Raw genomic sequence first — 26,301 nt, forward strand, 5'->3', positions numbered from 1 at the left:
AGCCATTCCTCTAGTCCAATATCCTCATTTCCTGTTTTTATTTTTAAGCTTAACTTTCCATTACATACGTAGAATCTGAATAAATTCTTTTTTCTATTTTTTATTTATTTTTCTCATTTTACATGCATTTATTATATGAATTAACTAACTACATGAACTGAGAAAGAGTCCCATTTGCAATGCAAATATAACATTCATACAAAAAAGGACAAAATCAAATGAAACCTTTCGTGATTTAAGGTACTTTAAAAAAATAAGGCTGTCAAATAAATTCTCCTTTTTAAATTTAAGCTGCTGAAGATAAAGCTACAGCTCCCTTGGATCAGCCCTCCCCATGCTCAAAAGTAATTCCTATTAACAGTTTGGTGGGTATCTTTCCAGACCTTTTCCTGTGATTTTACTTTTACATACATGCACCTATTAAAAAGGACATAGTATTAAAAAGGACATAGTATTATTTAATATGTTTATGTACATATCTTTTAGCTAAGTCAATCAGGTTCCAAACAGAAAACAAACAGCATACTTAGAATATTCTGAAAAGGGTTAATAAGGAGCCTGCTTATAAAGGTGTAGGCATGGGATGAAGCTGTGGAGGTAGGCAGGGGTTGGATGATGAAGGGTCTTAGGCCAGGTTAAGGAGTTTGGATTTTACCTCAGGGCAACAAGAATCGATTCATGAGTTTTAAGCGGGCGGAGGTAGCGAGATCTGATTTAGGGTTTTAAGAGTTTACTTGGCTGCTTTGTGGAGACTGGGCTGGAGGGGAGCAAGAGTGAAAGCAGCAAGAGATGAGGCTGGAGGCTGGAGGCTGGAGGCTGGAGCAGTCGTCCAGGTGAGAGAGTATGGGGCTTGGACCAGAGCTGGAGTAGTGGAGATGGAGAGAAGTGGGCCCTTGCAGCGTCCATTCTGGAGATAGAATTAACGGCATTGGGAAATGGATGGGATGGTGACACGTCAAGCCGAGGGAAGTGAGAAAATGATGTAGTCTCAGAGGGATGAGAAAGATAATGCTGATATCAAAGGACAGAAGCGGCCAAGCCAGGAGGACAAGCAGATCTGGGGGAGAGAGCAGTAGGCTGAGTGAATAGAGCTGGAGGTGGTTGTAATAGAGCCTCCGTGGAGCTGTCCTTCAGAACCTCGTCATGTGGGAGAGAGGCTGCTTCCTGGTGACAGTGTCTGGGCCATTTCTGCCACCTTTGTACCTCAAGTCCAACCAGCCTGGCAGCTTGCATGGTCTAGAGGGAGAGCCTGAGTGGGGACTGGGGGCAGGGGGAGGAGAATGGAATCTGATATGAAATACTGAATTTTAAAATACATTTTTTCTTTTTTCCCTCTGTGCTAGTTTTTTCCTTGTTGTCTATCCATTCTGTGTGTAATAGTTTGCATCTACTAACCCCAAACTCCAAGTCTATCCCTCCCCCACCTCCCCTCCCCCTTGGAAACCACAAGTTTGATCTCTATGTCTGTGAGTCTGTTTCTGTTTTGTAGATAGGTTCATTTGTGTCATATTTTAGATTCCACAGATAAGTGGTATCATATGGTGTTTGTCTTTCTCTGCCTGACTTACTTCACTTAGTATGACAATCTCTAGTTGCATCCATGTTGCTGCAAATGGCATTATTTCATTCTTTTTTATGGCTGAGTAGTATTCCTTTGTATATATACACCACATCTTCTTTATCCATTCATCTGTCAATGAACATTTAGGTTGTTTCCATGTCTTGGCTATTGTGAATAGTGCTGCTATGAACATAGGGGTGCATGTATCTTTTTGAATTACAGTTTTGTCCAGATATATGCCCAGGAGTGGGATTGCTGTATCATATGGTTAATTCCATAAAATACATTTTTAATGATACACGATACCAGACATTTGAAATACCAGCCATATTTGAACTCATTTGCAGATAGTATTAGAACTAGAACTTAAGAATCAGAAGTGTCAGAAGTGAAGTTCCTTGGGAATCAGACTCTGAGATAGAGATGAGCATGCAGGTTTATCAGGAAGTGCTCTTAGAGTGGACATCACTGAAAGGGAAAAGAAGGAAGCAGGATAAGACAGAGGGCAATGTCGAGCTGTGATGTAGTCTCAGTGGAGGCCTCAGCTGACCCTACAAAAAGCTCTAATGCTAACCTCCAGAGTTGTCCCAAGTTGGGGGGTGAGGGCAAGGAAGAGGGGCCTTTACATCTCTGTGGCAGTCAGTCATTCGAAGTGGGCTTCCCTGGAAATAAAGCAGGACTTTAAGGGTAAGTGATTTACACATAGGATCCAGGTTTCCTGACCGCTGTAGTTATCATGACTTCTACTACCCCATGCTGTTCTGGCTTAAAAAACATTAGAGGTATATTTGAAATGAGTTATCTGGGTGGCGATGGATGGTTGGAGAATTCTTCAATTAAAATAAAAATAACAAAAAGAACCCTTGATTTTCTTTCAAGAGTTTATAAAAAAACTATTTGTTTCTGAGTTGAAATAATTTAGAGCAGCTTGCTCCAATTACTTGATTATTAGTTAAGTTTAAGATCTTGGTTGATGTTGGGAGCAATGTTAAAAACAGAACCTACGAGACCCCCCAGTCCCTCCCCTAGCAGCAAGTGCTGACTTCTGAGGCCCATTTATATCCCTGCGGGGATCCTGGGTTCCCAAATATCATGTGAGAGGGATCAAGAATTGATTCTCCACAATAACTGTCAGGTCCCAAAATACTGGTTGAAAAAGCAAAGAGAGGGCTTCCCTGGTGGCGCAGTGGTTGAGAGTCCACCTGCTGATGCAGGGGACACGGGTTCGTGCCCCGGTCCGGGAAGATCCCACATGCCGCGGAGCGGCTGGGCCCATGAGCCATGGCCGCTGAGCCTGCGCGTCCGAACTGGGAGCCTATTGGGGCACAGCTGCCCTGTGGTAATTTTCACTGAGAAAGAGCTCCCCTGACAGTTGCTGTCATTCATTTGCCTTACCATGGATCCAGCATAAAGGGTGTGGAGGGAAAAGTTTAGTAAGTCTGATTCTCCTGCAACATAATTAGGGCAACCCCCAAAAAAGACTGGACTCCTTAGGAAATTATAGTAATTAACATTTGCTTACTAAATAGACAGCAATTACCAAATATCAGCCAGACAGGGTGGAAAATGGCTTCATGAACCTGGATTCTTTTCCCAGTTCTATACCACTAAGAGCTCTATAGCAGCTAAGCTCTATACCACCGGATCTCATGGACACAATGGTAAATGCAAGAGTTGAACTAAAGAAATGATCCGTTTCTGTTTTAACACGTTCTGCTTTGTCTGAAACCAAAACTTACTTGTGCAACTCCCAGAGAAACCCAATTTCCTCCCTTGCCATTGATAGTATATGGTAAAATCTGGCCATTGGATGAGTCTAGAGACTGTCATACAGAGTGGAGTAAGTCAGAAAGAGAAAAACAAATATTATATATTAACGCATATATGTGGAATCTAGAAAAATGGTACAGATGAACCGGTTTGCAGGGCAGAAATTGAGATGCAGATGTAGAGAACAAATGTATGGACACCAAGGGGGGAATGGGGCGGGGGGTGGGGGTGGGGGTGTGATGAATTGGGAGATTGGGATTGACATGAATACACTGATGTGTATAAAATAGATAACTAATAAGGACCTGCTGTATAAAAAAATAAATTAAATAAAATTCAGGAAAAAAAAAGAAAACAAAATCTGGCCATCATTCATTAAGCAAGCCCTCTGGACTGTACTAAGTTCTTTACAAACATTCTATTATTGAATCTTCTGTATCATTCTGTGTTCTTCGTTGCAAACAGCAGAATCCACTCTAGCTAGTTTAATTAGAGTAGCAGCTCATAGACTTTCTGGGAGGGCCAGAGATCAAGCTCAGAGGCTGTGCTAACAGAAACAATGCCCAATACCTGGCCGGGGACCTGTTCTAGCAAGGCTGTGAGACAGGAAGCTCATGCTGACGATGCTGACATTGGAGACCAAAGCACGGCAGCTTCTGCTCCAGCTTTGTCTGACACCTCAGGCAACACCCCTTATTAAAGGACTGGATTCTGCAGAGTCCCTGCTTCCTCACAGGGCTCACTTCCAAATCAAAGTCACACATGGGGTCTTCTGATCGGCAGAGCCTAGAGCACATGCCAGTGCCCCTGCTACAAGGGGAGCTGGGAAAGTGAATTCTGAATTCCCCCTCAGGAAGGGGGAATCATAATGTGAAAATATCTTCACATATAGGAAGTGTTCCAAGGATGCTGGGTGGCTACAAGCATGACAGATAAAACGGTCCACATTTTACAGATAGAAAAAGTGAAGGTTAAACTCAGAAGGGCTGTAACTTAGCCAGTTAGACTGCTAGTAAGTAATTTAATGAGATTTAAGCCCCTATCTATTGAAATGCAGAGACCAGGCTCTCAGCACTCTGCTACACTGGGTATTTTATGGTAATTAAGCTTTCCTAGTAAGAAGCAAAAGAAAAAACTTCTAATTGCCAAATGAAAGTTTGTTTGTCAACTTTTTCTCTTTTACCACCACCCCTCTCCACTCCCTTCTTCACCAAATAAAAAGATGTGTTCCTATATTCTATTTGTGCATTCAGTATCAGCGCCCTTGCTTGCAAACAAAAGAAACAAAGAATGGTTAGTGTAAGGAGAAAAGGAATTTGTTGAAAGTATTTTAAGCCCTTCAAGAATTACAAAATGCTTAGGGAACCACACTCAAATGTGCAGGTGATTGAAGCCACGGCCAAGGCCATGCCACAGGTACAGCCCGGTTAGGACACTGCCACCAGCACCACTGCCAATGGACATAGCTCATGGCCACTGGTGGAATCAATACTGGCAGCATAAACTCAACTGTTCTTGTCTTTTTGCATCACTTGATTTTGATTCACAACCAAGCACTGATCTGTCAAGTTTGAGACAAGGAGAGCAAGTATTTGGGTTTTAGTAGAGGGAGGCTGGGCCCTACCTCTACCAGTACTCTTGCAGGAGAGTCCCCAATCTAGGAAGGTGGTTCAGGTGCTGTCATTGTCAGCAAAGAATCAGAACTGAGGCAAATCAATCCTGATGTCCTGATCTCAGAGACTCGGCTCTGCCTGGGTGTAGATACCTGTCATAGTTACACAAGTCACTTGCTTACTGACCTATTCCCCAGTCTGTGAGCAATGAAAACATGGATGTGAGGGCTTGCTCACGCTTGGGAGATGTGCACAGGCTGCCGCGCTTCACGGTGAAGAGTGCTGGGCCTCGTCCACGAAGGAGATGGGGAAGGTCTAGTCCTTGGATCAGAAGGATAAAGAAGGAAGCTGTAGCAAGACCTGAGCGCAAGCCAAGAGGAAGAGGAGGAGTGCAGAGAACTCCACCAAGCACAACTCAAGGCCTTTGATCACCACAAGGCCATCACGTAGGGCCCAAGGGCAATCTTGAGGCTCTGAAGCACCACCAGAGGTCATGTGTCCTTAAGCAGGGGAAATGTCGGGAGACAGCCCAGTCTCTAATTAACCATACATCATTAATACTAAGAATACCTAACACTCAACATGTGTCAGACACTCTACTAAGTGCTTTATAAAGATTATCCCATTTCATGCTCACAAGATCCCTTTAAGGTAAGTCATATTATTATAACTGTCTTAAAAATGAGCCAAAACTCAGAAGTTTCTAGACAGAACAGCTAGCAGGACAGAGTCTGAGACTCCACAGATGCTTGATGTCACAAAGCAGAGGAAACCATGGAGCCATGGCTAAATGGGACGAGTTTGAACTAATCTGTGCCATCTGCCAAAATGATTTAAAGTAAGCGGTCATTATCGACTCTGACCATGACTCTGTCCCACCCGCCTTGTTCTCCGGGGCAAAAGCAGTCCAAATCCAAGGTGTGAGTGCCCTGCATGCTGGGTGGTAAGCTGGAAGCAACACCTCCTCATGGAGCTGAAGAGGCTGCAATGAAAGCAGGGTAACTGAAGAACCAAGAATCTTCTTTCCTCCCAAAAGCAACCACTGACCTGTCACTCCAGCTAAGCCTGGTCGAGAGAAGAAGGCTGTGGCCCAGTTATGCCAACTCCTCCAGGAGATCCAAGGAGTCCAGCACAGATACTTCAAATTTAAATAACAGAGAGAGAAAGATATTCAGATGTTCCAAATACAATGTCACTGCAGAGCATAATAATAATAACATCTGAATGAAATAATGCCATTTGCAGCAACATGAATGGACCTAGAGATGATCATACTAAGTGAAGTAAGTCAGAGAGAGAAAGACATATATCATATGATATCACTTATATGTCGGATTTAAAATATGACAGAAACGAACTTGTCTACAAAACAGAAACAGACACACAGAGAGGAGAGACTTGTGGTTGCCAAGGAGGAGGTGGGGTGGGAGAAGGATGATGGATTGGGAGTTTGGGATTAGTAGATGCAAACTATTACATATAGGATGGATAAACAACAAGGTCCTACTTTATAGCACAGGGAATTATATCCTGTGATAAACCATAATGGAAAAGAATATGAAAAGGAATGTATATATAACTGAATCACTTTGCTGTACAGTAGAGATTAACACAACATTGTAAATCAACTATACATCAATAGGGGACTCCGCTGGTGGTCCAGTGGTTAAGACTCTGTGCTTCCAAATGCAAGGGGCACAGGTTCAATCCCCGGTCAGGGAACTAAGATCCCACATGCCACACGGTGCAGCCAAAAAAAAAAAAAAAAAAACCAAAAAAAACCAAACTACACATCAATAAATTTTAAAATAATAATAAAATATTAATATCTACAAATAATAATAACCTTTGGCTTATGGAACCTCTGCTCAGCCAGCTCAAGTACTCTGTTCTTTGTCTCTGTGGATGGGAATCTGTGCCTTAATTTCTTCCTTTTCTCACAGTCTTTCCAATCTCCATGCTTATGACCTAATTTTTTGGTGGTAGATTACTAACTTGTCTTTTTTCCTCAACTATATATCCTTAAAGTTTTACATCAGTCAGAGAAAGTATATTGCCCACCTTAGGTGCTACATAAATATTTGTTTTATAAATTGAAAAAAAGAAACGGAGAAAACTGAGGCTCAGAGATGTTGTTTAACTTGCTCATGGTCACACAGTAAGTGGCAGAATAGGGATTTGAACCTTAGCAGTCTGATTTCAGGGACCTGGATCAGAACTTTTCCCTTTTCTTTACGGATCAGCAACAGGAGGCCCAATTAAGAGGCCGCTGCCATGCTCCACACAGCCACTTAGTTTGCACCTCCCCACCCCCGCACTGAGTATTAAAAGGTAGTGTACAAGGCAGGCATGATGCCTGGTAGAGGTAGCAGCTCAGAACCAAATTTCACATATGCTGCTAGACTGATTCACTGCATGGCCTGCCTCCTCCTGCAGGTGTTGACATCAGCGGGCCCTGCTCCGCTAGACAAATTATTTACTCTCACTATCCATCTGTTGCTTCTCTATAAAACAAGAGGGTTGGACTAGATGGTCTATCTCAGAGGTCCTTTCAATTCTAAAATGTTATGAATCTAGAGTTTTCCAGATGCTAGGCTATCCTCTTGGGTCTTGGAGCCAGAGGTTCTGGCAAGGTGACTTACACAATCCTCAGCTGTGTAGTCCCAAAAGGCCATGACCATGACCTTGTTCTCTCTGTGTCCAGCCACTGACACCCACAGAGCACACCCCTTCAAATCCAAGCCAATATTAAGGCACAAGGACAAAAAGTTGAGTTCTGTTAAATAAACAGATTTCTACTTCTTCAAGGATTAAGTAAAAAAATCCCTAAAAAGGTTAGGGGAGAACCACGTTCCAAAGCATACAAGGAAGGATTAATCTAAGTAAGCTTAGGTCACCTTTGATGCTGATGTGAGTTTTCTGACTCAGGGAGAAGCAAAGATGCTGAAAGATGGAAAGGTCTTCAGAGTGGTCCAAGAGAACTGCTGGGACCCAGAAGTTCGCCTTAGAGAAATGGACCAAACAGGTACTTCCAATGAGAAACACTACCAATGTTTGCATCTGATGTAAGAGGCATATCTACCGCTAAAGTCTGTTGACCACTTTAGGTGATTCATGTGATGGCAAATTCCGATCTCCTTTTTTCCTCCAAGCCAGGCTGTTCCAGCTTCACTGGGGGAGGGATGGCACCTTCCACAATGATGTTTTTAGAGTGTGGATTTAAAATTTTTTGAAATTAGGTATACCATTTTAAAGTAGAATGCTGTATTATCCAAAAGATAAAAGTGGTATTTTATTATTTAAAAAAATTTTAAGTTCAACTGCATAGTATTTACTTATTATAGAGCCAATTAAAACAGTAAAAATAAGAGTTCACAGATTAAGGATGCCAAGTGCCTGGTTAGTCAGATTCAGGATCCGATTTCTTTCTGTAGTTTCTTTTGGTGCACAGTACATAGAATGTCCCCACTGACACATAAGGGGTAGAAACGGGAGCAGTTTACAAAAAAGTTAATCATGTAATCTCAGAATACTCTACAATGAAACCAAGCCAGAAATTTGAAAGGGGAGAATTAGGAAATTTTTGTTTCCAAGCTGAGTCACTAACCATTTCTAAGAACTGCTTGCATTCCTCATCCCATATTTTAAAACCAAACAAATCCCCATAATTTAAAAGAATTATGAAAGCCTACCTAAAATATGGTATGATGGGTAGGGGATAAGATAAAATAAAATAAAATAAAACATAATAAAATAGTAAAATAAAAATGTGGCATGACAGACACATTGTACTTTCACTTGTTATTACCTGGTTGACCGTGCCACCAAGGAGAGTGCGCTCCAACAAAAGAACCCAGCCTTCTGAACATGCGTGGGATCTGCCCAGAGACTGTGATGGGGAACTCCCCATGACAACACTGTCGGGCCTAAATTTTGACATCAGTGGTCTAGATTTAACCCAGAAAACAAACAATTCATACACACAAATAAAAGAGCCCTTTAGAACTACCACCTTCCTAACCAAGGACAAATGTATAAGAAGTTCAAAAATACACACAGAGATGGCAGGAGACATTTTATTCCAAGGTCTGCATAAAACAAGTTCATAGATATCAGCCCCAAATGAGGTGGTCTCTGGCATGTTAGAATTTGGTATAGCTACTTTAGGCTAGATATTGCTTTATAGATTTTTTTAAATAATTAAAAGCATATCTAAATTGCATTCAAATTGAACTTTACGGAAAGCCTGAAGCACTTCTGTAGACCATTCCATAGCACATAGTATATATGCCCCTGTACTAGAATGGGGGTGGTAGGGGCACTGAGAGAGAACAGCTTTTCAGACTGACAGCAAAGACAGCAAAGGTCTTACTCTAAATGTGAAGCACAAGCAGCTCCCACCTCTCAAGGAGAAAACTAGTGGAAAGGAGATTCGGATGACTGGTGTCAGAACCATTGCTCACGACTGCAGTTTAGGTGAAGAGTGTCTCCTTTGGTTTTTGTTGTTTGTTTCATTCCACGGCTATCCTTAAGAGGACAGTCAAGTCTAACCCTTGCTGACCATTTTTCTTTGTGCCAGGTACTGTTCTCAGCACCTGACATGTATTAACTCAATTCCTATAACAACCATCGTAGGTGGCGTCTATTATTATGCCCATTTTACAGATGAAGAAACTGAGGAACAGAGGTTAAGCAATCTGTCCAAGATCGCACAACTTGTAGGGGGGGAGCCGAGATTTGAACCCAGGCAGTCTGGATCCAAGTGCTTAACAGGTGTATCCTACCGCCTCTGCCGAGGTAAAAGAATGATGAAGGCACAGCACAGAAGGTTCCAGCAAGCCATGCCATCTTCACAGGGAGAAATATGTAATTGTGTAATTGCAGTCCCTGGTTTACTTCATCACATCTCTATGTGGCAGGTATTGTTGTACCTAGTGCCACCTGAGGGGTATTAGGAGGTGAAGTGATTTGCTCGGGATTACATAGCAGTAAATGGCAGAGCTAGAATTATACCTAGGGCTGTCTCTCTCATTCCATCACTTTTCCCAAGGGAGCTTTTCCCAAGCCTCCCTCAGGATGAGACCTGCCTGGGGTGTTTATTAAAAGCTTTTTTCAGGGCCCATCCATTGAGTCACAGTTTCCAAAGGAGGGCCTAGGAATTTGTTTTTACAATGTTCTCTTCCCTCCACCCCCTGGCCCCTATAGCCATTTCACTCAGCAGGTGAGTCTGGGGAACACTGTGCTATTGCCAAACTGTTAAACACCACTTTAAAAACAATCAGCTCTCATTGGGTTAGACTTGTTCTTTTCCCCTCTTGATTCCCAGAAACCAAAGAACATGTGTCCAAATCAACCAACACATAAATAATGCAATTTACTATGTTAATATAAAATACGGTGACAAGTGATGGCCACTGGGGTATACAGAAGGTGCAAGGCTGGACAGCAGCCTTATCCCACCACTTGCAGGCCATGTGATCTAATCTATAAAATGAAATACAGTAATGTAAGAAAAAGCATTTGTGTAAAAAGATTTTACAATTGAACGGCATTTATCTGTTGTATACTAATCACTGAATACAAATCATATCTGTGACAATGTTTAACAATGCTCTCTAATCAAACGCTGTAGTGTCTGGTCCTCACTAAACAATGATTTATTTATTCATATTTTGGGTATGTTAAGGATAGAACATGGACAGACAGGTGCACGTGGTGTTGAAATCCAGGTAGGGCACGGCACAGGATAAACAACCACAGTCGTGACAGACTGTAATAAGTTATCAGAAAAGGAAAGGAACAGAACAATGGGATAGAGAGTGGATGGAGTTGGGGAAGGCCTCTCTGAGGACCTGACATTTGAACAGAGACCTTAGGGTAAAAAGGAGCTCGTCCTGTGATGAGCCATAAGGAGGGCATTCCAGGCAGATGGAACAGCAATGCAAGGGTCCTGGGGCAGGAAAGCACTCCAAAGAACAGGCAGGAGGTCTATGAAGGTCAACGTGAGCCACCAGGAGAGACGGAGCCTTATAGACCGTGTTCAAGTTTGGAGTTTACTCTGAATGTGATGAAAAGTGCTTGGAAGTTTTGAGCAAGGGAGTGAGTTGATCTAAGTTTTAACCCTTACCCTGGCTTCCAAGTGTAGAACAAACTGTAAGAGGACAAGAGTGGTAGTTGGAGACCAGCTCAGAAGCTTCTGCAGTGGTCCACATAGGAAATACTGGTGGCTTGGACCAGGCAGTGGCAGGAGATGGGGAGAGGTGAGCACATGAAAGGAACTGGAGTAGAGCTAACAGGACTTGCTGCTGGGTTGGACGTGGGCATGAGGGAAAGAGGAGCCACCATTGCTTTGGCAGCATCTCTCCTGATAACCCAGCTCCAGAAGTATGAAGATAAGAGATTCTAGGCAATCTGGATGCTGGATTCTGGAACCACACTCAGGGTCTCATTCTGGGCATTCCAGACAGTGGGACTCTACCCATGCTCACTTAGGAGATGAATTAAAGGGGCCAGGAAGGTGCCTAAGAAATATAGTCTGTCATGCATGACCTAAGATGAAAAGCCCTAAAAAAATTGATTGGGAAATGTCTTGCTTAAATAAAACTTCACAGGAAGGAGGGTTGGAAAAAACCTTTGAAAAATTGCTCTTTAGTTTTTCTTGAATGATCTCACTTCTGTCCAGCCTTTACTCCTCTCCTTAGAACTGACACCGAGGGATGAGGGAAGCCTGGGACAGAGACCCTGCGAGAAGGGGGACAGGGAGAAGCAGCGAGGGAGGGGAGAGAGGAAAGACTGTGGGACGGAGACTTGCTGGGCTCCTCAGCCCTGGGAAATGTCAGAGTGCCCGGGCCATTCTTCTCATTAGCTTTGCCTTTGTGTCTGTGTCTAGGAGTGACCGTGCAAGCCCTTTCCACGGTTCCCGTCATGTTTAGCTACTGGGTGAGTGTGAAACCTCAATCCATCTCCTTGGTGGGCGAAGGCTCACTCACGTCCAGCTCCCTAGCAAGTAGACAAATGCCTCAAGTCTCGAACATTACCCACCCAACTCTCCACCCCTTCAGAGATCAGCAGGGTCCCTCAGCTTCTCACACCACACCGTCCCCTCCCAGGCCTGTCTTCCTAGTCATGTCCTTGCTCTAGACCTGCACGGTCCAGTATGGTAGCCAATGGCTGCAGGTTGCTATGTGACTCGAATTGCATTTCCACTGGACAGCACAGTTCTAGACCCAACCTTAATCTCCATCAGAACTGACCTGTCTGCTGACTCATTCCTGCGGTGCCTAGCTCAGTAACTGACAAGCCAACTTATTCAAAAGTGATAATGATTTTGAGGCAGGGGAAGTGATGATAATGGCCTAATATGTTGCCTCTCCCATGGAAATATACAATTCAAAACAGGATTCCTAGAGTTGGATGCCTTTCTCCAAGTGATTAAGTCTTGAGTGCTAAAAGTTTCAGGCATGATGGCAAGCCTGTGGAAGCACATTTTTGTACATAGTTGGGGGTGCACTAAGTACCCTCTCAACCAAATAAACATTCACACGTGTTGTGATTTAATAAGCAATGGAAATACCACCTGCTCACACTTACTTCCTCCACCTGTGCTCAAGATTCTAGTATTAGTGATTCAATCCTTATCTGTTCCTATCATGAGATTCACTGCTTAAAATAAAATCCCCTAAGACCTCGAGATACCTGAATTTACCAGACTGGGTGCTATTCTGACTGGGCAACTGGGATTGCAGGCGAATACCAAATTCTTAGCAGTGGGGTGGGATGATGTTGAAAGACAGCAATAGTGGAGAGATTACTCTTGAGTGTCACTGCCAACAGGAAGGACACAGAGAAGGACAGACAGGAACAGGAGAGGTCCATAAGCAGCCCGGCATCCTCTGAGGAGGCGTGACAAGGAGGTGCCCTGAAATCGGGCACTCACCAGGCCCAGCTCCTGGGGTTGGGAGCGGGGGTGCCTAGGTGTGCAGCCCTGCAGACTCCTGTCTGCAGTTGGTGGGGTGGCCCACCCTCATTCCACGTCTAGTGTAGGATTCCAGGCCCTTCTGATTACAGCCCCAGTTTTTCTAATTAATCAGCAATATGCTAGCAGTTTTCTTTGCCTTGGCAATGAATGGCTTCTGGGTCTCCTGTGGCCAAGGCCTAACTCAGGCTGTGCTTCAGCTTTCTGAGGGGTAAAGCCACTGAGAGTGACAAATGACTGAGCCCTGAGGAGGTGTTGATCAGAGTAAATATCTAAAGAAGTAAGTTTTGAACCATGTGCTTTCCCTTACTTGTCTCCGCCAGGCGAAACCTCAGGACACTTTAGAGCTGTGCCAGCTTCTAAACAATGACCTAGCTGCCACTGTTGCGAGCCACCCAAGGAGGTTTGTGGGTCTGGGGACGTTGCCCATGCAGGCCCCTGAGCTGGCGGTCAAGGAGTTGGAGCGCTGTGTGAAGGAGCTGGGCTTTCCGGGGGTTCAGATTGGCTCCCACATCAACGAGTGGGACCTGAATGCCCAGGAACTCTTCCCAGTGTACACGGTAAGTACGTGGCGCTCACTCCCGGAGAGTGGCCGGGCGCTGTGCTCGGTGTCCCTGGGTGGGAGAGATGCCTGATGACATGCTAGATGTAGGGGGAAATGTGGAAAGAGCTCCCCCAAATAAGCGGGCCATCCTACTAGAAGAGGGACAAGTGGAAATGCTTCCCAGGCCAGTCCTAAGTTAACTCAGTGAAATCTCTCTTCTTTCTAGCCCCCTTGATCTCCTTTTTTTTTTTTTTTTTTTTTTGCGGGATGCGGGCCCCTCACTGTTGCGGCCTCTACCGTTGCGGAGCACAGGTTCCGGACACGCAGGCCCAGCGGCCACGGCTCACGGGCCCAGCCGCTCCGCGGCATGTGGGATCCTCCCAGACTGGGGCACGAACCCATGTCCGCTGCATTGGCAGGTGGACTCTCAACCACTGCGCCACCAGGGAAGCCCCTTGATCTCCTTTTAAAGTTTCATTTGGAATAAAATAGATAACCAACCAGGACCTACTGTATAGCACAGGGAACTCTGTTCAATATTCTGTAATAACCTAAATGGGAAAAGAATTTGAAAAAGAATAGATACATGTATATGCTCAACTGGATCACTTCGCCGTACACCTGAAACTAACACAACATTGTTAATCAACTGTGCTCCAATATAAACTAAAAATTAAAAAAAATTTTTTTAAATAAAGAGGTTACGTAAACTGGAAAAAAAAAGTTTCATTTGGAAGCCAAAATACTACCCTCACCACAGCCACTGTGCAAAAGAATCAGGTTAATGACATACCCCAAAGTATGTGTTTTTGCTTTGGAAAAAAGTTCTTATCATTTTTCAAAATTATGAAATAATTTAGAAGAACCTGCGGAAAATACAAAAATGTTTAAAGAAGAAAACAGCTATACATGAAATAAATAAGCATCAAGGATTTACTGCATAGCACAAGGAATTATACCCAATATCTTGTAATAACCTGTAATGGAATAGAATCTGCAAAAAACAAACCAAATCACTATGCTGTACACCCGAAGCTAACACAATATTGTAAATGAACTATACTTTAAATAAATAGGAAAACAAAAAGAACCCATAATTCTGCCACCCAAAGATGAGTAAACACTGTTAATAGTACATTTCATTTATCTTTTTTTTTTTTGCTGTACGCGGGCCTCTCACTGTTGTGGCCTCTCCCGTTGCGGAGCACAGGCTCTGGACGCGCAGGCTCAGCGGCCATGGCTCACGGGCCCAGCCGCTCCGCGGCATGTGGGATCTTCCCAGACCGGGGCACGAACCCATGTCCCCTGCATCGGCAGGCGGACTCTCAACCACTGCGCCACCAGGGAAGCCCCATTTATCTTTTTATTTGCATACATCTGCATATTTTATATTTTAATGAAATTGGAAATACACTATACATGTGATTTTTTAATAATGTTTTTATGTTTTTAATTTTTGCCTGCATTGGGTCTTTGATGCTGTGTGCAGGCTTTTCTCTAGTTGCAGCGAGCAGGGGCTACTCCTCGTTGTGGTGCGCGGGCTTTTCATTGTGGTGGCTTCTCTTGTTGCAGAGCATGGGCTCTAGGCATGCAGGCTTCAGTAGTTGTGGCACATGGGCTCAGTAGTTGTGGCTCGCGGGCTCTAGAGAGCAGGCTCAGTAGTTGTGGTGCATGGGCTTAGCTGCTCTGCGGCATGTGGGATCTTCCCGGACCAGGGCTCAAACATGTGTCCCCTGCACCGGCAGGCAGATTCTTAACCACTGTGCCACCAGGGAAGCCCCTAAACAAGCGATTTTGTATCCTAATTGAGAATTTCCAACCTAAGTGAAAATTCTCTCAATGCATGATTTTAAAATAACTGCATAATATTCCAATATATGGATATGTTTTATTTAACCAACCCGCAATTAAGATACTTTTTAAGCCATATATTTTTTAAATGTAGTATAATAAAAATATGCAACAAAAATAATACCATCAAAATGTTAACATTTGATGAAACTAGATGGTAAATATATGGGTGTTCATTTTAGTTGTTTATAACTTTCTATATTTGAATTATTGCATAATGAGATACATTTTCAAAAACACAGTGCCATCCATTTCTGAAATATCCAACAGAAGTGTCCACAGTCCCATGGTCCTCTCTACCTTCTGTTCTTTCTGTACATAAATCTGCTTTCCTTAATTCCAGGATTCAAGATGCATAATTCTTTACTCAATTGCATTTTTTAAAAATTTCTTACTTGCCTCCTAGAATTATGATAGTATCATTTTCTGTTATTTTCACTGTAAATGCAAAATCTTCAATAATGAATTAAGTAGATGTTGGTAGACTCATCAGGCAATATAATCACTGATCATTTATTCATTTAATATTTATTGAGCTCTGACTACATGCAGAATGCATTCCATGCTTGTATCTGTGGACACTGCCCACCAGTTGGGGGACTGCCTGTTAAATTGCCTCCTAATGACCTGAAAGATTTAGTTAATGTTCCCCTAAATATCAAACTCCCAGAAGATTATTGGCTGCAGTGGCTGAACTGATCCAGTGAATGTTTTCTAGAAACTTTAATGAGCTCTGAAAGAGGATGTATTTACTTGTGCATCCAAATTGTTTCAGCACAGTATGAGCAAGGCTTCAGCTGTAGGTCATTTTAGGATTCACTGGAATCGGCTTTATGAATTACTAAGGGGCTCAGAACGCAATAACAGCCCATTGGGGTCCAAATGGATATTTTCATTTATGTGACCAGCTCAATCAATCATTCTAACTAGGCTGTTTTGGGGGCTACCAGTCTCTGTGGGGATTCAAAAGAGCATCCTGGCCCCATCTGACTTGTGATGTCCTGGGGTTGATAGCACATTTGTTTGGTTAAGCAAGACTTGCCAGCCTTAACACTATCTAACTTGGGTCAGTAATGTGCTGAAACAAATGAGAGGAGTTTCTGTGAGCCAAGTTGGCTTCGTCATCTCGAGGGCAGCCTGAGCTCCAGAGCACCCAACTGTCCCCCTTATCTCCTAGACCTCCCTTCTTAGTGAGCAAACCCAACAGCACACGCTCAGGTCAGTTTTCAGGTACAAAAATGATTTTGTGGTGAGTATGAAGCAAACAGAGTGGTAGTGGCAGACTGCCTATCATTTATCAGCCAGAAGACCTGAGTAAGTTACTTAGCCTCTATCTGCCTTAGTTTCCTTCTCTTTAAAATGGGAGTAATAAAAGTACTCATCTCATAAACGATTAAACTAGTTAACAATTGTAAAATTGCTATATATATTAAAAATATAAATTAAATATATAAAATTAGATATTATATATAATATGTAAATATATAATAATACATATGTTATATAAAATGGGAGTAATGAAAGTGCTCATCTCATAAAGGATTAAACTAGTTAATTGTGAAACTGCTATGTATAAAATAAATATAATATACAAAAATATATATGAGTATATATAATATATATAAAATGCATAGTAGTATATAATATATATAGGATATATATTATATATAAAATATACATATATGCATATATATATAAACAGCTTTGGCACATGGTAAGTGCTCACTAAATTTAAACTATCATGATTTTGAGGGTATAAGTGGCTTCTTTTTATATTCTCTACAATGTCTCACATGCAGAAGGTGATCAGAAATATTTGTTAATTTGAATTGAATAGAAATGAACCATCACACATACACAGAATAAAGCTTTATCCTTATGAGGAGTGAAATCCCACCAAGATACCAAGATCACATGCCTTTATCAAGCCCAAACCATCCCAAGAAGTTGATAACTCTTTCCAGCCTGCATCCGTTATTAGAAACCAATCAGCTCCTCTCCCTTCAAAAGATTTCTAGCTCTTCCGCTCCCCAGAACCTGTTGAATTAGAAGGGCTTTCTTCAATCTGCCCGTTGCCTGCCACTTCCAGAATCCCCTATTGTCCCGGGATTATTTCTCCATTTTGAAAAGGCTTATGTACACAAGTCACATTGCATCAGCCTGGTTAGCCCAAATGTTTATATGTAGAGGTAGGATGATTCACCCCAGCACCCCAATATATTTGGAAAAGAAATGGTCCAAGGAAAATCTGTTTTGAACCTTGACAAGCAACTAATATTAAAAGCCTGTTGTGAGGACTTTTTCTAATTAAACACTGTGTCAAATAAAGGTCATTTCCTCCAGATGGTATTTCTATTTCCCAGAAGGTCCTGGAGCAGGTTTGCTCATGACATTCTTTTCAGTACCTGCCTGGCTGAGGCACTGAGAGCTCTTTCCTTTCTAAAGTCACCTCATACACAGCGGACTCTTCAGGCACTCAGCTGTGGTCCTGAGGCTTTGTGAGTGCCTGTAGATCTCAGAAATTCCCACCCAGTGTCAGGCTCGGAGTGGCCAGATGGCGTAGGTCAGGCCAGTTATGAGCCCCTGGCTCCCAACCCATCACTTCCTCACTTTCCACATCGTCAGGTTTCCAAGAGACGGAGAGGAGGGAACACTCCACCCCTGACTCCAACACTACAATCTAAGCAGTCCTTCCGAAAGAGGGGACCAAACAGGAACCAGCAGGGGAAATTTCCTCACATTTGAGGTGTGAGATCAGTCCTTGAGTGTTTTGCTCTCAGCCAGTGTTTCAAGGGTAGATGTTTCATCAACCTCAATGGTAAATCCACCAACACCCTTGTTAATTCTAAGTGTTCTTTTTAGTTGCCAAGCAGGAGCAGAGTTTATCAATATTCTTTTATATAGATCAGAAAAAACTTCAAAAATATTTTAGTTTATTTATTCAGATCAATATAGACCCAGAGAAAAGCAATACCCTAAAATAGTGCCCTATAATTTGCTGGCTCATCCAAATAACCCCCTCACTCTCTCATTGCTTCTTTGAAGGAGGCTGAAAAGCTGAACTGTTCCCTATTTGTGCACCCCTGGGACATGCAGATGGATGGACGGATGGCCAAATACTGGTTCCCTTGGCTCATAGGTTTGTATCAGCTTGGGATCTGGAAAAGAGAGTCGTCCTTAGTTTGTTCCAATTATCTATGGGACCCTATTATGTCAAAGAGAGAAAGTATGAATAACTAACAGGATTGTGAGTTACTGAGCTCTTACTCAGATAGTGCTATACGTATTACCTCATTTAATTTTTTTAATTGAAGTATAGTTGATTTACAATGTTTCAGGTATACAGCAAAGTGATTCAGTTAGATTACCTCATTTAATTTTAATCTTATCCACACAAAACTTTATGAGGTTGACACTGTAATAGCCATTTTTTTGGCTGGGCCACATGGCTTGCAGGTTATCTTAGCTCCCCAACCAGGGATCAAACCCGTGCCCCCTGAAGTGGAAACTCGGAGTCCTAACCACTGGACCGCCAGGGAATTCCCTGTAATAGCCATTTTATAGATGGAGAAACTGAATCTCAAAGTGGTTAAGTTGTGCAGGTCACATAGTTAAAAAGTGAAAATGGAATTTACATAGATCTGCCTGATTCCAAAGCCACCACCTCACTACACAGACTCCCAAAAAGGCTCTGAAAAAAAGTAGCCATGCCTGTCTAACAGATTTTTTTTTTTTTGGCGGTACGCAGGCCCCTCACTGTTGTGGCCTCTCCCGTTGCGGAGCACAGGCTCCAGACGCGCAGGCCCAGTGGCCACGGCTCATGGGCCCCGCCGCTCCGCGGCATGTGGGATCTTCCCGGACCGGGGCACGAACCCGCATCGGCAGGCGGACTCCCAACCACTGTGCCACCAGGGAAGCCCCTAACAGATTTTTAGAAGCCAATGATAGCATCAGCCCTGACAAATGAGAACCCTGGACTTACAAGTAGAAAGAAGGTCAGCTTCTACCGCCTAAGGATCTGAGACCCTAGATTGCAGATGACCAGACTTTCAAGTCCCCTGTTACCTGCTCTTTGCCACCTGCACCGTTCACCCATGGTTCCACCTGAGGGTAAGGGAAGGGCAAAGAGGAGAGACCTTTACTGGGCCTACCAAGCTCTGGATAGGAGCTGGTCCGGATTCTCATTCTGCTCTGACATTTCATGCCCTTGTTATTGCTTTTGGAGACTGAATGTGTTTAGTAAGGCAGCTTCCTACCATCCCCCACCAAATTCTTGAGCAACAATTAGTCGGAAGAGATAAACTAAGTAGCCCCTGTGCTCTCTGGCTTCTAAGAAAATCTCATCCTAATTCACACAACACTTTGACAAGTTCCACAAACTTATTTGCTTTGCAACTTCCCACATGAAAAACAAAGGAGAGCATTTACATAGAGGATCATTTCATCCCTCATTATGCAACACATATATTGATGCTTTCTAGCACACCGGGCACTGAAGATGTACCAGACGTGGACAAAACCTCTGTCCCCCTGAAGCCTGAGTTGACAAGTATACAGGTCATAAACAAACAGGCTAATTTCTGAATTTTATTCTGGATGCAAAGGCGGTCTTTAGGAGACTGGAGGATTCCCAGCGGGGGGAGGGCCATGATCCAATTTACATTATAAATATTCCACTTTGGCTCCTATATGGACAATTGTGGGGTTTTTGTCCAGGTAGTTAATGGAAAGCAGAATCACAGGACCAAAGGGAAGGGATGCTGTCCATCCCCTGCCTGCAGGAAACTCTGCCCACAAACCACTCCCAGACAGATGTGAATCCATCATGCTTCCAGAATTCTCAAGAGGCCAAGGATCCAGGGAGCCAGGGGCACCTCTGTCCATGGAACAGTGACAGGCCTAAGGCAGGATGAACAACCAGTAAAGGCCCACTAGGCAGCCAGAGAATCAGGCTTCCCCAGAAGGCCCAGGGCTCAGTCACAGAGCCCCCAGAGATTTCTTAATCACAGTCTGAAAAGCAGTCATCTGGAAATATAGCCCAGATGGACTCCATGGAGGTGAAGGCATCAGGCATGGACCAGCTGCCTCTTCTAGAAGCACAAAGCACTTGAAATAATTCATTTTAATCCAGTTATTTTCAACCTCAGCTCCAAGAAGCAGTAAAGATTTGGCAGGAATATTAATATTAGTTCATATCTATTGAGCACTCACTAAGTGGCAAGAACTAACCATTCTTAACCCCGGTTTACAAATGAGGAAATTAAAGCAGGGAGGCAAATCATATTTGTAGAGCCCCTCCAATGTGAAGCTCTGGCCAAGAACTTTCCCAGCATCATCATTTGCAAGGTTCCACAACAGCCTTCCAAGATGGGCAACACTGTCCCCATTTCACAGGTGAAGAAGCCCAGACTCGGGGGCATTAAATTACTTGTCAAAGGCCAAGAAGCAAACAATTGGAGGAGAAAGGGTTCAGCCTAGACTCGCTGTACTCTGCTTGCCCCACTGCACACAAAATGGAAGCTGGGAGAATCAGGACAAAAGACAGGCCCTCTGGCTCCTTGACTCTTCTAGCCATTAGATGACTCTACTTGCAAGTGGCAAATAGGAAGTGTCACATGGTTTCTGCTTGCCAAAGTCATGGCCTGCATACAACCAAGCCATGCTAGGGCACAGGGACCCTGCGCTTCTCAGCAAGGTCCCATTCCCCTGCCATTAACATCACTGAACTTCTTGCTCGTGATGACAAGCGCTATATGTCATGACTGTTTCTTCTTCCAGGAATGCCTGCAGAGACCACCACAGCCATTTGCTCCATGATCATGGGTGGAGTGTTCGAGAAGTTTCCTAAACTGAAAGTATGTTTTGCACATGGAGGTAAGACCCTATCTGTATTAGTCAGCTTGGGCTGCCATAATAGAACATGACCGCAGACTGGGCAGCTTAAATAACAGAAATGTATTTTCTCACAGTTATGGAGTTCCCAGATCAAGATGCCAGCGCAGCTGGTTTTTAGTGCGGTCTCTCTTCCTGGATTACAAAAGGCCGCCTTCTTACTGTGTCCCCACATGGCCGTTTCTTTGTGTGTTCACAGGAAGAGAGAGAGAGAGTTCCTATGTCTCTTTCTCTTCTTACGAGGACACCAGTCCTGTCAGATGAGGGTCCCACCTTATGACCTCATTTAAGCTTCATTATCTCCTTAAAGGCCTTATCTACAAATACAGTCACATTGGGGGTCAGGGACACAATTTTGGAGGGACACAATTTAGTCCTGGTAGTCGTTCTAGTTATAAAGTGTATGATGGTTCAAGGACCAAATTCCATTTCTGCAGACAAGTTTAGTTTGGTTGGCATAGTTTACTTGATTTTGTTTTGTTTTTCATTTAAATCTCTCGTCAGACCACAAGCTACCACAAGCTTTCCAGTTTGCAATAGTCCCTACCATTCACTATTGTTTACAAACAGGCCTGTTTCATTCATTTCCATTTCCTGCTTGGTCCCTGTAGGTAAGTGAGTTTGTGACTTTTGAATACACACACAAAATATCAAACTATACACACTGTTCTCTAATCCGCTTTTCCTTCTCACCAGCACATGGAGACATCTTTCCATGTCAGTGAGTACAGAGCTTCATCATTTTTGATGGTTGTATACATGACAATGCATTTTATGGATATGCCGTCATTATTTAGATATTCCCCAACTGAAAGGCTCCCTCTGTATTTTTCTATTATAACCAAGCTACATCTGAAAACCTTGACCACACATCTTTATACACTTGTCTTCTCTCTTTAGGATAAATTCCTTAAATCTGAATTTCTAGATGAGTTAAACTTTATTTTTTTCTGGGTCATCTCTCACATTTGGAACCCAGTAGATCCTTTGTAAATACAGTTAACTAGCTGGGCTACAGTAACTTCTCTTTGCATACAACATGAGGGTTGAAAAGAATCCTTTTCAATTAACACTAGTCCCTCAGGAATGGGCTTTACTTGCAGGTGGTTCCTTCCCCTACACAGTAGGAAGAATCTCCCATGGATTCAGCATGCGTCCAGATCTGTGTGCCCAGGACAATCCAACCAACCCAAAGAAATACCTTGGCTCCTTTTACACCGACTCCTTGGTTCATGATCCTCTGGCTCTCAAGCTATTAACAGATGTCGTAGGAAAGGTAAGCCAGGGCTGCCATTTGGGTGACTTACGGGGAGCAGAGTGCAGGATCAGCAACCAGTTGCTTGGTGTCTCTTTGAAAAAGGGATGGGAGAAAAGGCATTAGAAGAAAAAAAGATGGACAGTGAGGTTCGGGATTAGGTCTGCTTGCACAGGGTATCCTATCCAGAACCTCCTTCAACATAGACCATGTATCAGCAGGGAGCCATTATGGATGTACACCAAGGAAATCCCAGATAAGCCACATGGCTGGGTAGCTCCCCAGATAAATTCTTCTTCCTTACGGTCGCCTCTGTAGTGACCATAAGGAAGTGACACATCATGATGAGGTAAGCAGGAAAGAGCCACCAGTTTTGAGGTCAAATTCACCTGGGTTAAAATCCTGGCTCTACTTCTTACTGACTAGGTAAAGTGTGACTCTAACTGTCCTCATCCACTAAATGAAGAAAAGTGGAACATTAAAGAGGGGGGGATGGCACTGGCCAGGGAGACAGGGGAAGATGATGAGGGGTCTTGGGTACCACCTGAAATGTTTTGCTGGAATAACATGGCCTTTGTTTTGAAAACCATTCTCTCATTTGGCCCAAAAGACCAGCACAGTAGTGCTTTAAACCTCACAAGAAAAGGCCTTTCCTCTTCTGTGGTCTGCTGGCAGCTCTCCTGTTGGTGGCATCTCCACTTTTAAGTATTCTTTGGAAATGCTAACTGAGCAAGTTTAGACAGTGTTTAGAGCAAAGGTCAGTCTGAATTAGTAGTCTGAAATATTTAGTATTTCAATTCTGTTTGATTACTTACAGATAGCAATAGAAGGTTTCCAAATTTACCCAAAGAAAAAAACTCTTTGGGGTTTCTAAAAGAATATGGACATATGTGTTTAAAGATTGGCAATATGGTGCTTGGATTGAGAGTAGATGCTAAGGCATTTAAAATCTTGTTTAGCAGAGAAAGCGGTCCATTATTTGAAAGCTGCAAGTTACTGTTCTATCTCCAGAATGAAGACTTCATCTCACTTTAAAGCTGACTGTTTCTCTGGCTTGAGAACCTCACTAGAATATAAATGTTGAACATTCTGGTTTGGGAATAAGTTATGTGGCTGAGCTATGTTTCTGAGCCTTCTGGCTTTTGTGTTGTCCCTGCTGAAATGGGTGCTTAGCAGCTGGTTGTGACTGTTGATTATCATTGGATTGGACAGAGGGGCTACGGGCAGGTGTGTAAGTAGGAAACTACAAAAAGGAGAAGCCGAAAGAGTCTGTAAACCCTGGATTTTGAGCAATGGAGGAGGGGGAGTAGGAAAGTGGCGTGCAAGTGGGGAAAGGGTCAGTCTAACTACCTCCCATCAAGCCTAGTACCCCTGGTGTTCCTGGCAATGGCGACATCAGGAAAAAACACTCTTGGCAAATATAACATCTATCTTACGAGCAATACCATCAGCACCTTCAAACAGCACTCAGGGCAATACACATCGGCCAGGGGGTCACAGCAGAAGAGGAAAAACACGGCAAGTGCCTTGTGGTAACCAGTGTATAGACTAGTTAGTAAGTATATCCCTTTTGTGGACCCCCAGAAAAACTCAGAGGGCACTTTGCAAAGTTGCAATGTTGCAAAGGTGCTAAGATCTTGCATTCAAACTGTGAAGACTTGAGCCCCTATACCTTGGGCATCAAAAGCAAAAGTGACTTCATTTTATGTGACCTCACAGGCTGGTGAATCTAGGACATAGAAGCAGGATACATTAATAATTTAGGATTCTCTTTAAAATATTAATGCTTCCTCCTTCTAGTTATATTCACATTAGCAAAATCTTTCAAAAACAATCCCCAAACCAGAATGGCTAAGGAAAGTCCTAACATGACAGCTAGTCTAGAGAGCAACTGTCCCTATTTGAGCAAGAGGACAGAAGGCTGTGGAAGGAGGTCTCCAGGACAGATAACATGGAACGGATGGATTATGTGATGTGTTTGAATTTGAAACAATGATTGCCAGGCATTCATCGGGTCTGTTAATACATTAGTACCAAACAAGCTGTACATATATAGAAAATTAAGCAAAATAAAGAAAAGGAAATAATTAACTCCAAGAAAACAACCATCCATATAAAGACAGATAATCATTGTATATTACCTGATTCAGCAGTGAAAACTATTTATATTTATGGTATAAATATTAAGCACTGGCTTAACTGAAAATTGTAATTCTACTGGGAAATTGGAGAAGTTGGGATAAGAAAGAAATTCCCCATGATCATAATGCGAAGTCAGTAAATACTCTCTAAAGCTAATAAATCGAGAAACAATAGTATAATCTTATTATCTGAAACTATGAGGGTGATTATCAGAAGATTCATGTTAAAAGGTAAAAGTGGCTGTCTTGGGATACAAAAATGGATAGGGCTGTTTTTGATAGAAAGATATTAGTAATATTGGATTTTTAAACTATGTATAGGTATTATTTTGATAAATCAAAATTTTAGATAATACCTTCAGAATAAATAGATGTCATACACACACCAAAACCATATATTGTGCACCTACTATTTCTAAAATTCCCTCTAAACAGAAGACGTGAATTACATAATCTCTTATTTTCCTCCCATCTCTAAAATTCTTTGCTTTGAATCCATGTCTACTCTTTTTTTTTTTTTTTAAGCACTTTTTTTTTTTTTTTTTTGCGGTACGCGGGCCTCTCACTGTTGTGGCCTCTCCTGTTGCGGAGCACAGGCTCCGGAAGCGCAGGCTCAGCGGCCATGGCTCACAGGCCCAGCCGCTCCATGGCACGTGGGATCCTCCTGGACCGGGGCACGAACCCATGCCCCCTGCATCGGCAGGCGTACTCTCAACCACTGCGCCACCAGGGAAGCCCTGTCTACTCATTTTTAAAGACACAGTGCAAAGAATGCTATTTATGTGTTATCAGTCTATCACTGTGAAAAATATGAAAAAACTTATTGCCTCCCTACATTAACATGACCATAGACAATTCACTTTACATATTTAGGTGGGTAGATTTTGAGAGGTCCATTTTCCTCCCATTATGATTATATCGCAATTTTGGCTAGATCCATTGTTTATTGCTGTGTAACTAACTGCCCCAACTCAGTGGATTAGAACAACAATAAACACTTACTATCTCATATGGTCTCTGTGTCAGGAATTTAGGAACAGCTTAGCCATTTCAGGATTTCTCACAAGTTGGCAGCAAGTTGTCAGTCAGAGCTGCAGTCACCTGAAGGCTTGACCAGGGCTGAAGGATTTATTTCCAAGGTGACTTTTATATATTACTGGCACACTGGTGCTGGGTTTTGGCAGGAAGCCTCAGTTCCTCCTCATCTGGGTCCCTCTACTCTCCAAAGAGCTGCTTGAGTGTCTTCACAACATGGCAGCTGGCTTTCCTAAAGAATAAGTGATCTGAAAGAGAGACGGAGGTGGCAGAGGAAAAGAGAACAAGAGAGAGATGGAGTGTGCGCCAGGCAGAAGCTATCCTTTTATGACCTACCCCCAAAAGCCACGTCGCATCACTTCTGCCGCATTTTATTCATCAGAAGCAAGTCACTAAATCTGGCCCACATTCAAGGGGAATGGAATTCGGCTCCACCTTTTTTTTTTTTTTTTTTCGGCTGTGTTGGGTCTTCGTTGCTGCGCATGGGTGTTCTCTAGTTGCAGATAGCGGGGCTACTCTTCGTTGCGGTGCGCAGGCTTCACATTGTGGTGGCTTCTCTTGTTGCAGAGCATGGGCTCTAGGCGCGTGGGCTTCAGTAGTTGTGGCGCATGGGTTCTAGAGCGCAGGCTCAGTAGTTGTGGCGCATGGGCTCAGCAGTGTGACT

At 43.1% G+C, this 26,301-nt stretch overlaps 1 protein-coding gene across 2 annotated transcripts in view; it reads left to right on the forward strand.

Annotated features, from left to right (window-relative positions):
* The window catches only part of ACMSD (aminocarboxymuconate semialdehyde decarboxylase), a 63,177-nt gene that overhangs the window by 11,211 nt on the left and 25,665 nt on the right, over positions 1–26,301 (forward strand). Inside the window, exons 3-8 of one of the 2 annotated variants that reach the window (XM_065880795.1) lie at positions 7,873–7,969; positions 11,834–11,883; positions 13,243–13,479; positions 18,360–18,453; positions 21,093–21,188; positions 22,310–22,482. In XM_065880795.1, the coding sequence (XP_065736867.1) occupies positions 7,873–7,969; positions 11,834–11,883; positions 13,243–13,479; positions 18,360–18,453; positions 21,093–21,188; positions 22,310–22,482 (747 nt within the window). Of the gene's footprint in view, positions 1–7,872; positions 7,970–11,833; positions 11,884–13,242; positions 13,480–18,359; positions 18,454–21,092; positions 21,189–22,309; positions 22,483–26,301 lie in introns of those variants that run through there. The other variant, XM_065880796.1, reaches the window with a different exon arrangement.

This window comes from Phocoena phocoena, chromosome 7, assembly GCF_963924675.1.
Source record: "Phocoena phocoena chromosome 7, mPhoPho1.1, whole genome shotgun sequence".
Taxonomy (NCBI): Eukaryota; Metazoa; Chordata; class Mammalia; order Artiodactyla; family Phocoenidae; genus Phocoena; species Phocoena phocoena.